Source organism: Solea senegalensis, linkage group LG3, assembly GCF_019176455.1.
Source record: "Solea senegalensis isolate Sse05_10M linkage group LG3, IFAPA_SoseM_1, whole genome shotgun sequence".
NCBI lineage: Eukaryota > Metazoa > Chordata > Actinopteri > Pleuronectiformes > Soleidae > Solea > Solea senegalensis.
The window spans coordinates 29,087,269-29,099,323 of NC_058023.1; the positions used below are offsets into that span (position 1 = coordinate 29,087,269).

Consider the following 12,055-nt stretch of genomic DNA (forward strand, 5'->3'; position numbering starts at 1 on the left):
AGGTATATACTTCCTTAGAAGATCCTGTTCCAAAAAAACCCCATCGGTGTTGCTGGTAGTCGTGTTATTAGCCTGAAGCAGCCTCCCACATGCAGACAAAGCAACTACAATATCATATTATTCTCCTGACAAAAGCAAACAAAAGTGATGTGACTCATTATTGGAAGCCTTGACCATTAGCACTACCAAAAACAAACATGGACAAGTGCATCACTTGCCTCTGTTTCTATAGAGCAGTGTTATTATTTGTAATAAATGTGATTTTTAAGCATCACTAACGTGACAAAGTCCTTAACAACCTCCCAGTGTCTCACTCTTCCATTAATATATGCAATTTCATTTTTGTCTGGTAAAAGACTAGGATCAGGAAATGAAGGTAAAGGAGGATGTTTGTGTGCAATAAGTGCTTATATGTTCAATATTTACCGTAGAAAGATTGATAGATGAACGGAAAGAGCACGGGAGACAGAGATGAAGGTAATATCATTTTTTCGGGATATCACACAGCCCTGTTGGCTCAAGCGAGTTGTTGTTGGACAGCTGTCTTTCTCCTCATTGCTTTCCTTCCTTTTCTCTCTGCCAGAAAAGCATTTCAGCTTCTTTTCTTTCATTTTATTATCCTCCTTCAGTCTCTCTGCCCTCAAAAAAAGAAATTTATAACCCTCGCTCTGACCTCTTCATTCGCTTTTCTTCCTCTGTTTTTGTCCACTACTTGTTTCGTGTCAATCCCCGTACCACGTCTCTTCTCCACGTCTTTGTCCTCTCCTCTCCATCAGTGAGTCAGAGCCGTAAAATAAATTGACTGCTTTAAAATGGGGAGATATTTGCCAAACCGCATTTTAAATTAATTTACAGAAAATATTTATGTATGCGGCCGTTCTGATCAGTAAAACACATGAGCTTCCATGAAAACGCAATCCTGCGATGGAAAGACTCGAATTCAACAGCTTCTTGGAACAGCGGCGGGGAAAGGTTTTCAATAATTCTTCATAAAGCTGTCACTGTCACATCGACTCTAACAAATCACACATGATGTATAAAAAGTTCAAAACCACAGATTCTGATGTGAAGCCAGTTTATACCTCAACAAATCACGCTGTGTTTAAAACACCGCGGGTCTTTTCACCCTGAATAAAGTCAGCGTGACAAGGTCGCAGAGAAAACGCCTCGGTGTCACAAATGTCAAGTGAGACTTTAAATGTTTAATTCCACACGTGTGTGTTTAGTTGCTTGTGCTGTGGTTATGGCTCTTATTAAGAGACCGCCAAAGTAATACAAGACTTTAAGTAGCCGAAATGTTCTTTTTCCTCACAGCCAAGTTACAACCAATTAAATCCAGCTTATGCAAATCAAAACTCTAAAAACAAACTTCCTGGGCTTTAAAAGGTGTAGAATATTTATTATCTTCCCTTAAAATCCAACACAGTGAAAGCCAAAGAACATCTTTGTATGTTACCTACAAAAACCAGAGCCATGAAACATAAATGTGTCTGTGTCTGTGTCACAGAGACGGATGAAAAAACACCGCACACCAGTGCAGAGGTGTGTGAAATGTCAGTAAAGCGGCACAGAGTCAAACGGACCCTAATTCATCCAGATTGGGATTTCAAACTTGACACCGTGCTGCTTCACACACACACACACACACACACACACACACACACACACACACACACACACACACACACACACACACACACACACACACACACACACACACACACACACACACACACACACACACACCTGCAAAGCCCACGCTCTACAAACACATGTGCACACAATGCCGGGAAGAAAACGAGCCATGTCCGTATTTTAATATATATCACCAAGAAAATATGTCTGTGTGCTTTATGAGCATGTGCATGCATGTGTGAAGGTCACTGCAGGTGATTTATCAGTGGGGAAAGTCACATGTTGGAGCACTGCAGGGCAGATGTGTGTGTGTGTAATTCTCTTCCGTTGGGGTGTGTTGGTATTTACTTGTTATTTACATGTGTATGACCATGTTTATGGCATAATATACTCATGTCAGACATACAAACAAATAAACTAAGAATGAACACTTATCAGCCACATAATTGGGCACACAGGACAGACACCTAACAAAATCTGTGGTCTCTCATTCATCTGCTTTGAGGTCTGATGTTTTGTGTTTTGTGCATTCAGAGTTGGTCTTGGTTGTAATGAATGGTTATTTGAGTTTATTTGAGCACTTCTATCTTAAATCAGGTGCGTTAGGTCATTCTCCTCTGACCTCTGGCATCGACTTAGCATTTTAGTTCAATAGCAACTGCCACTTACTGGATATTTCCTCGTTTTTTGGATCATTCTCTGTAAAATCTACAGAAAATTCCAGTAAATCAGCTGTTTCCAAAATAATCAGACCATCGCTGGCACATTTAAAGTCACTTAAATCACCTTTCTTATGCTCAGGTTGAAATGCAGCAGGTCTACACGCAGTGAGGTGCTGCCATGTCATTGGCTGACTACTTATTTGTGTAAACACGCAGTTGACCCAGTGTACCTAATAAAGTGGCCGGTGAGTGTCTCAGACTTAAGACGAGCACAGTGACAGGCTGAGGAAAACATGGACAGAGAGCTTGTGAAAAAGACTAAACACAGACACTGTAATAACGACATTATAGTGTGCTTGTGTGTGTGTGTGTGAGGCAATAAGATTAAGGAAAGGGAGGAAACAAGTGAGAGTGTGTGCTTTCTTCCAGCTGTACTTGGAATAAATTTCTGCGTGTGTGTGTGTGTTAATATATTCTGTGTCTGTCCCAGAAACCTCTGAAACATGCAGTATCATATATCATGTCTTACAGTAACATTAAACCTTACACCAATGTAAAACTGGGCAACAAATCAGACATCAAACCTCTCAGAGTTATGGCAGCCTGTGTGCACGGAGACAGTTTCATGTGCATTACACTGTGATATATGGACACACAGGACACAGCCACCTTAAACATCTCGTGTTTTACATGTGGGAGAAAGCCAGAGAGGGATGACGTACTCTCCCTGACCAAACCCTAATGTCTTGTGAAAAATATGAGCGGTGGCGTCATCGACGTTTCTCACAGCCAGACAACCAGCAGCTACCTGAAACATCGAAACTCTTCACTGAGGGCTAACTGGGATGGAAATGCACAGTATCCCAAATGTGAGAAGAATATCTTCCCGTAGCCTAGAAAATATCATGTATAATGCAAAAGTAGAGCTTCTCTTTTTTTTTTTATCCCAGTGAGCTGTTAAACACTAACACACAAGTGTGACAATTCTACACAGGCTTCTGAAGACGATTCAAACAAACACTTCAAAGAGCAGCTTCCGCCGTGTTCTGTGTTTTAATCAGAAAACCACCCACGACACATACGTGAAAACCGTAGAAACGAAGAAGCTTTGGTAGCAACTAAGCAAAAAAAAAACAAAAAAAACACAAGTTAAAAGAAAACTGCTGGCCAACGCTGACACCCTAACCAACAGTAAATAATTTATCCTGAAAATGTAGAAACACTGTTCAGGGAGCAACAAACTCTTCTTCAAGGTCTGCTACCACAGATTTAATGATTTGAAGTGTAGGAAAAAAATATTTCTTGTTTTTCTTCTTCCCTTACCAGTGTGTGCTACCAAGGTGTTATCAATAAAAGTGGCCCAAGAAAAGGAAATAACACTTACACACAGGTACAAAATGTATCTTGTTACTGTCACAAATGACTTTGTAATCAACGTTCCTGTTGAATATGGAACGTGGCAGTAAAAATGGCTAAAGATTAAAATAAAGGTCGGAGTATTTGCAGCTACGCTAAGTATTTGCCATACAATTGTAGACCGTGTATCTGCAACAGAAACACGCTCAGAACAAACATCTGGTCTCTGTATGATCCATCAGTGGAAACTCACAGTCAGAGTACAGAGTATATACAGTGTGCCGGGGGGACACGCGTTAAATGATAGCACAGACTGAACTACCGACTGGAGACGGATAAATCTAATCACGCATGGGTAAGATCGCCTGCGTGTGCACGCGCGTTTGCATGTTGCTATTGTGCGTTTGTGTTGGTGTGCGTACGGACAGGACATATTATGTGTACGTCTATTCACCTGTTTGTTACATAAAGACTCATCGCGGAGCCGGTGCGGTCATAAAAGGACCAGCGGACGTAAATCAATCAAGCACACGAACAAACACATGTGCGGGGCGCGCACGCTCACATATGGAAACAAGGCTACGCATTCTGGAGCGCTGATGCCTGTAATAATCACACGGGTCATTACTACAGTGATAAAACGGCCAATAACCGGCTCACCTGGGCTGTGAATGGACACACTGCTAGACACACACACACACAAAAATGCAATGTAGGTAGAAAATGTCAAGGACAGCGAGCAGGACGCCTAAATCACACCGCATGCACTCATTTTCCCATGATGCCACAATAAAAGATGTCCCACGGCGTGTTTAAACAGGCAGGACAGCACTAACACGGACCTTCTCCTCTTCTTCTATTTCAGCCCAAAGTGTTGTTCCGATAAATTGTGCCTTGTTTGCGCGGCCTCGGCGAGGACGTAAAAAACAAACAAGCAGAAAAACACATGGAATCACTGGACCTGCTGGAGCTCTTTCAGCCGCACTTAAAAGGCAAAAGCATCGGTTAATATCACGCTCAAATGTTACGCTGACGTTCTGTCTTATGAAATCAATCACATTAGCGGGGCCGCTTATGCGTCTATGGCTTTAAAAGAGTGAAGAGAAGGAGAGAGAGGAGATAAAAGAAGACAGGAGAGAGTGTAGAGGAAGCAGAGGAAAAGGCCGCGTTGACGAGGTGTCGGGTGAAGTTCATCGTGACAACTTAACACCTTCTGGGAACGCTGAAGTCACAAGGGACGCGATGGCAGATATCATAAGCGTTGCTAATTTGAGAGAAAGTGTTGCAGGTTTTTAAAGGTAGTGAGAGAATCTGGATTAAATCAAACATAGTCATTTCATTTTGTATTAAATAAGGAAATTTGGGAATATAGGAAGCGAATATACAGGAAATACATTTTCCACATTTAAAAAATATGAAAAAAACCACACAGGTTAGTATTAAGTTACTTTATGAGTGACTGTGTTCTTACTTCATCTCCAGCAGCTCCTCCAGGTGCTTCCGCCTCTCAGCCCGCAGGGCGGTCAGGTGACCTTCCTTTTCAGCCAGTGAGAGTTGAGTCGACGACAGCTTGGCTTTCATCACCTCCAGTTCCTGTTTCACTCTATCCATGGCAACCAGCAGGTCCTCCACCTGACACACACACACACACACACACAATGTAGGACATCATTTTAACAAACCCTCTGTGTTTGTGTTTCACTCTTTTGCTTTAAAATGCTAGTTTTTCCCCACACATCAATGTAATGTTTGTTCGCCACTGTGATTTGTTTTTACACGAAATTCTTCAATGTAACACTCTTCTTCTCTCTCGCTCTCTCTTACAGTACTTCATCTGTGTCGGTCTCTCTCTGGGTTGATATGAGAATGCTAATGTCTGTGAGGTCTGAAAGTATAAGGCATTCTACCTTCTACCTTCCCTTCTGAACTGTTCAAGGGGGAAAAACAGAAGAGCAAAAACATCAAGACAAAAGGATTAAAACTGAAAACCCAGAGCAAAGAAGGGGATACTTTATTTTAGTTTAATGGCTCCAATAAAAGTTGAATGTGTCTTTCATCTTTTTTCATAAATATTCACTATTTCATTCTAGGAAGAATCTCGAGATGGAAAGACTTGTGAGCTAAGCATTAAAATGGGTTAAATTATTGGCTTTTTTTTGTTTTGGCTGGTAATCTGCTGGATCTGTATTGCCGGGTACAACATGTTTGTAGAGTCTCTGGTTATTATTTCTCTGGTGTCATCAATAGCAAATATGAAATATTTTCTTCATTTCATGTATTTAACCAGCTGTTAGTACCGTGGTTTGTGATAACATCAGCATGACTGACTGAAATTAAGTTCTTATCCAGTGTAGAAGAATAACTGTGGGGGTTCTTCGTTTACAGAAACACAGACAAAAAAGCAATGGACATAAAATGCTGTTTACGTTTTGTTACCTTTGACCACCTAAAGCTGGCTGTGGTGAACTCATGCATTGGAATATGAGAGAGCTGCGTACAAAAAAAGCAGAGACAGAGAAAGATAGGACAAAAAATGCAGTGAAGGAACGAGGTGGTGACGGGGGAAATATGAAACGGAAGTAAACAGGAAGAGAAATAAAGAAAAGCAGACAAGGAAAGGAGAGACCAAAAGTGGACATAGGGACGGAAAAGGGAGGGAGAACAGTATAAGGAAAGAGGAAAAGAGGATGAGGCGATAGATAAATGTGATTAGAAAGAGATAACAGGCAAAGCAATGCATGTACAAGACAGAAAAGCAAAGAAGAGCAGAGGAGAAAGAGAAGAACTGTAAAGTATGCTCGAGTGAAAAATAAACAGTGCAGCACAAGAGGAAGCAAATGCTAAGAACATGAAAGAGAGAAAATCAGATGAAAGTGCAGACAGTGCAAGTCAGTAATACAGTCATAAACACAGGCAGTGTTAAGAATCTGATTCAGACACGAGAGCGAGAGAGAGGTTAGGAATAAAATGAGAGGACAGATGTGACCTGAAGGAAAGAGAAAACGAGGAGCAGGAGAGTTTTTGGCTGACATTAGAGATGTAGAGATCGAACAATGAAGGGGTGAGGAGTGACAAGGCCGGAAATGAAGGAGCTGGAGGACAAGAGGAGGTCAGGAGGACTGCAACCCTTTCAGTTTAATGGCCGTGTATGTGTGTGTGTGTGTGTGTGTGTATTAGAGTCGTTTCAACTTTATTTTATTCCAAAGAAAAGAAGAAAGTGCAGCGAGTTCAAAAAATCCTAATTGTCTGCACAAACGTACAGAAGAGAAGTCTGTCTTTGGTTTGGTCTCTACAGACACTGATGGAGTGTGTCACTGATGACTCACGTCACTGTCTCACACACACACACACACACACACACACACCTTGCTTCAGCGATCATACACACTTGTGACTCATGTCTCACAGAAAAGGTTGAATATGATTTCATGTGGTCAATGGTTTTGCCAGTCAAACCCAATCTGTGAGAGAGTCCTGTACACACACACACGCACACACGGAGGTTTGTGCAGCTATTCTTCAGACCTTCATTCTATTTGACAACCTAACCCTACCCATCTATAACCAGTTAATGCCTAATACATCTTACAACCAACCAGCCGTGACCACTTCCTCAGAAAATAGGCTCTGGACCAGGCTTTGGTCCCCATGAGCACTCCTGGTCTTCTCAAGGTCAGTATTAATACCAGGAAAGGGTCCTGCAGAGGTAACAAAAACAAGGCGACGCTCGCTAATTCAACGCAGCCAAGACTTGTGCTTATTAACAGTGTGTGCCTTTTAAACAGATCGTTCTCATTAAGAGAGAAAACCGCCTCTGCCTCTGTCGTCATTTTACGAATCATTATGTGAAACTTTAATTGCAATGATGTGGTTGTAAAACAAGGACGCCAAAATATTTATTTACAATTTACCTGTGTATATAAAGACACGTTTCCCGTTAGAGGAGCGTGTCCACCTGGCTCCTGCTGAATGCTGTGTTGTGTGTGTGTCGTCGACGCGCTGTTTAACTAGCAGTTAGCACTTCTTTTCCGCCATGTTTGTGCGTCTGGAGCAATATATGCATGTGTAACACTGTCCTGTGTATTACTGTCCTGTCTGTGAGAGCATACATATGTGTGTGTACATATATATGTGTGTGTGTGCGTGTACTGAAAGGCTGAGTTAGCGTTGTTGATGTTGGGTGACGACTGCGCCGAGTGTTTGGCTGCCCTCTCCACTCATCCACCACACACTGACATTTCTGCTCCTTCACTCAAGCATTTGAGTGCAAGGACGCTCTCCAGCACCCGGTCCTGGACTAAATGACCTCGATTCGGCCTAATTAAAGATGCCACTTCTATCATTTTTAAGTTTTTCAATAAGTTGCCCGCTAAATTGAATGTGATAGCTTGGCACAAATTAGTCTAAACAAATTAAAACAAGAGGATGAACATGTTGGATGTGACTTTCTCAGGTTTTCCTTCTCATTTTCATTGTTGTGAACTTTCAGAGTTTTGTACATTTTTGTAAACTTGTGGTATAGATTATTAGCGACACATGACACGCTCTGTTCATTTCAGTATAGATCTTGTGTTGTGTGGCGACGTTCCCATGCTGCACACAGGAAGTTTTACATCAGCTCAGACAGAGGCAACAACAGCATTGTGCAAATAAAGCGGGACGACTGTAAACAGGTTGCAGTACGACTGAAAACATGAAGAAGTGCCGGCAAAATATTCCAGAAGTGAATTCTACTGTTCAAAAATCCCAGTGATTCAGGAGTTTGCTGTCGCCCGGCCCTGCACTGCTGCTGTATACACCCAAACGCTCCCTCAATCAGGTTTAACGCTGCAGTGTTAATAGACGGAGCCCGTTTTCAGATGAAGGAAGCAGCAAACAAATCAACAACAAAAATCACCAAAACCAGTACTGAAGTCATGTATTCTCTTCCCCCCGATGACTCCAATAAAGCTGCATTTATTATAATATTCTAACTCAAAGCACGATTTATTTTGGTTGCATCATTAAATTAAAAGAAAAAGAAAACCTGAGGTGTTCGTCACTTTAACCATGTCTGCATATGATGCACCACAGGTCTGTCCGTGCGTCTTTTCCATCATTCCTCCGCTGTATCTGCCTCGGTTCTGCCGTTCTTGCTCATTAACAAGTACCACGAATGGAGGTGTCAGCAAAATACCTCAAAATAAAACATCTGCTTGCATGCCTCTGTCTTTAGGTGTCTGTCCAGAAGTAGTCTGGCGAGCAGAGGCCAGAGAGGACGGCCAACATTTAGAGGCAGTAATAACAATGGAGTCCAGCCGTGGTGCCAAGAGCTACAGCGAGCCATGTTTTCACAGGACAGTTTTCATCCCCACAGCCCACGCTGTTTTTTCCCACTTGTCAAAACCCATCCTGGCTCCGAGGAGCGTTTCCCATCTCTATGGCCTCGTTAAGTCATTGGTACCCAGGGGAACAACACACACATACACTGGTCTGTGGTTGAATCCACTAAACCTTTCCCTTCTGAGCCTCCCCTGACACTGCTAGGAGCTTTCCTACTGTCTCAATATAGATGTAACAGATTACAAATTGGAGCGGTCAACTCGCGCTCGGTTTAAAGTAAACCTGTTTTTGTGTGTTGGCGGCTGAGGAGGACAAAACACAAGCTGTTCTTTAAATAGGGATGTGTTTACCTCTCCTCCAAATGAGGAGTGACTGGGCAAACACACATAAAGAGCCACACCTGAATGAGCTCAGCTGGCATGGGGCATGTGTGCTGCCACTGCCGTAAGCCACACTTGGCCACGGCGATGTTTGACTATGTCAAAAAGAGTTTTTAATTTGCCCTAAAGACGTTTGTCTGTGTGCGTTTCCTTGTGTGTCGGTCCGAATGTCCCACAAAGACGGGAGAACGGAGGAGAGAGGCCTTAGAAGTGAGGCCGTTTGTGTCAATGTGAATAAAATAACAATCAGTGAGGGTTGAGTTTACAGGAAAGGTTTGCTTTACATGATTATTGGTTGAGGGGTAGAAATCAGAGACAATACTCGTGTTTGTGTGTTTCTTAGTTAAGTTAGGAGGAAGTACCTGTCTCTCAGACTGTGTGCGAGCATGCTCCTCTTGGGCCAGCACCAGCTCTCGCTCTGTTGTGATCTGAACGCTCTCCCTCAGCGCCTCCTCCAGCTCTTCGATGCGCTCCTCCTTCAGACGGAGAGAATCCTACAGAGAGAGAGAAAGAGAGAAAATGTCTCTAGAAATACAAAGTATTAGCGATGAGCATTTCGTTAGTTTTGGAGGAATATGATCAGAGTTTACGACATCTCATCTGAGGAGAAACATCTGCAAATTCTTATTGATAATAATGTTTTTTTATAGGTTTTCAATTTCACTTAGAAGTCATAAATTCTACATATTCCACATTCATTTCATGATACAACCAAAAATTCAGAAATTCATCATGTTCTACGTCATGTTACGCAATAATCAGTATTATATTGAACAATAATAAGATCAAGAAAAGCCTTGCAGTGAGATGACAGCAATGCTACATGGAGCTGTAAATACAAAAACTCTTTAATTTAACCTAGATTTTTCTAGAAGTTCCAGGTTTTGCTCAAATAAAGCAAATCTTTTTAAGTCCCATGTAGACCTCCCTCATTCCAGGTGGTTGTTCTCAGGGTGTGACTTCCATCTTTCTTAAAGAACTTGGGGATCACACATTTTTTGGAGTAAAATGTAACTTCCAACCACTGACAACATGTTCCCTCTTGCCAAGTCAATTAGAAGTGAAGGAATAACTGATGAAAAGGAGGTGAGACATTACAGTGTCTGTAACCAAACCTCCAGCAGCACACGTGTGCTGAATTCTTCTCCAGGTCCCACATGACTTGGTGTCTAACTATGCGACGACGACGCAGACTGACTTAAATTGGATCAAGTATTCTTATTGTTTTGAATTAAATTTATGGTCTAAATTACACTCGCATTCCATCCCGAGTCCTCATTGGTGGTTAAACACACACTAGTTATGGTTGCGACCACTGCGGTCTCATAAGTCTGAGTGACTCACATAGCTAACAGCTCATCTCCTCACCACACCATATGCACAAATGACAACTTCCAAAACTCCTTAAACCAATGATCAACCGTCACTACAGGGAGCAAACGCAGAGAGAGTGTTCTCATCTGCCTCTAATCAGAGAGGCCAGTGAGGTTAACGATTACTGGAAGAGAAGAAGGAGTGGGAAGAGGAGGATGCGTGAGGGGAAAGGGGGGGAAAGAGGAAGTGAGGGCGATTTGAGATGAAATTTAGGGTGAAATTAAAGGAAACGATTGAAAAATGAAAGAAAACCTACAATCTGAGGAAATACGAAGAAAACCAGAGTCACAATCATCACCCCACACATGACTATTCATCTTGTGGCTCCTTGACACCGCAGCAGACAATTAAGAGCTGCTCTTACACCACAGGAAACATTTAAAACCCACAGCATTCACTTCATTGTTTTGCGGGTGTCTTCTTCTCTCCCCCTAATCACTTCTCCTCTCGCTTTATCAACCTTTTCTCCCGGTCCACCTCACCCACCATTTCCCTCTCCGTCTTCCATCTGCCCGCCGTGTCAGTCATCCTCCTCGGTTACCCGCGCTAACACTCCTCCAGCATGAGCTGAGAGTGTTTGACATTGCCTCAGGCTGCTCCCTGTCATAACTGTCACATTACGATGAAGCATTGTTGTGATAGCAGACAATACTTAAGGTAGGACATAGAGAAGGTGGAGAGAAACTTTTCACTTTTCACTTTTCCTCACTCTCTAACTTCAGCCCTCCCTCCCTCCTCCTCCTCCTCCTCCTCCTCTATCCGTACCTTAATCTGCTGGGAGCTCTCGTTCAGGTTATCCTCTCTCTTCTTGGCCTCCTCCATCATCTGAGCGTTCTTGCTCTTCTCCAGCTGCTCCTTGTGTTTCAGGTTGGCCACCTTCTTCGACTGGTCCTTCATCTGCCTGCATCCGCACACACACACACACACACACACAAATTCACTGTTAAAAACGCAGCCCGAATACAAATTGACTGTACGCAAATGCAGTTAATATCAGCACAAATAATCATTTGACATGACCAAGTGGGTGGAAATACATGCAATAATCGATTTCAATGACGTCTAATGGTGAGACTGCAGATTGCAACAAACAGAGTTGCATCCCAAGTGCATCAGAGAACTACTGTGGCCCATGCAGACCAGAGAGGATGTCATTCTTCACGCTTCAAAATAGGAAATACACGCTCTGGCTGTTTGTTCTGCTCGGGTAAAGCAAGACCATAGCCTAAAGTACACATAAAAGCCTTTTCTAAGGCTACGAAAACCACCCAAAAGTGATTAAACACTCAGACTGTCTCTCTTTCTGCCATTTAACATTCCTGCAAT

General features: G+C 42.6%; 1 protein-coding gene across 12 annotated transcripts in view; it reads right to left on the reverse strand.

The window, feature by feature from the left end:
* The window catches only part of LOC122766663 (ELKS/Rab6-interacting/CAST family member 1-like), a 100,273-nt gene that overhangs the window by 39,899 nt on the left and 48,319 nt on the right, over positions 1-12,055 (reverse strand). For 7 of the 12 annotated variants that reach the window (XR_006360100.1, XR_006360099.1, XR_006360098.1 and 4 more), the window contains 3 exons: positions 11,495-11,630; positions 9,718-9,849; positions 5,125-5,285 (listed from right to left, as the gene is read on the reverse strand). Coding sequence is in view for 8 of the 12 variants with exons in the window: in XM_044021715.1 (XP_043877650.1) it covers positions 5,125-5,285; positions 9,718-9,849; positions 11,495-11,630 (429 nt within the window). In the remaining 4 variants the exon portion in view is untranslated. Of the gene's footprint in view, positions 1-5,124; positions 5,286-6,089; positions 6,144-9,717; positions 9,850-11,494; positions 11,631-12,055 lie in introns of all 12 variants that reach the window. The other 5 variants (XR_006360097.1, XM_044021712.1, XM_044021713.1 and 2 more) reach the window with 1 other exon arrangement.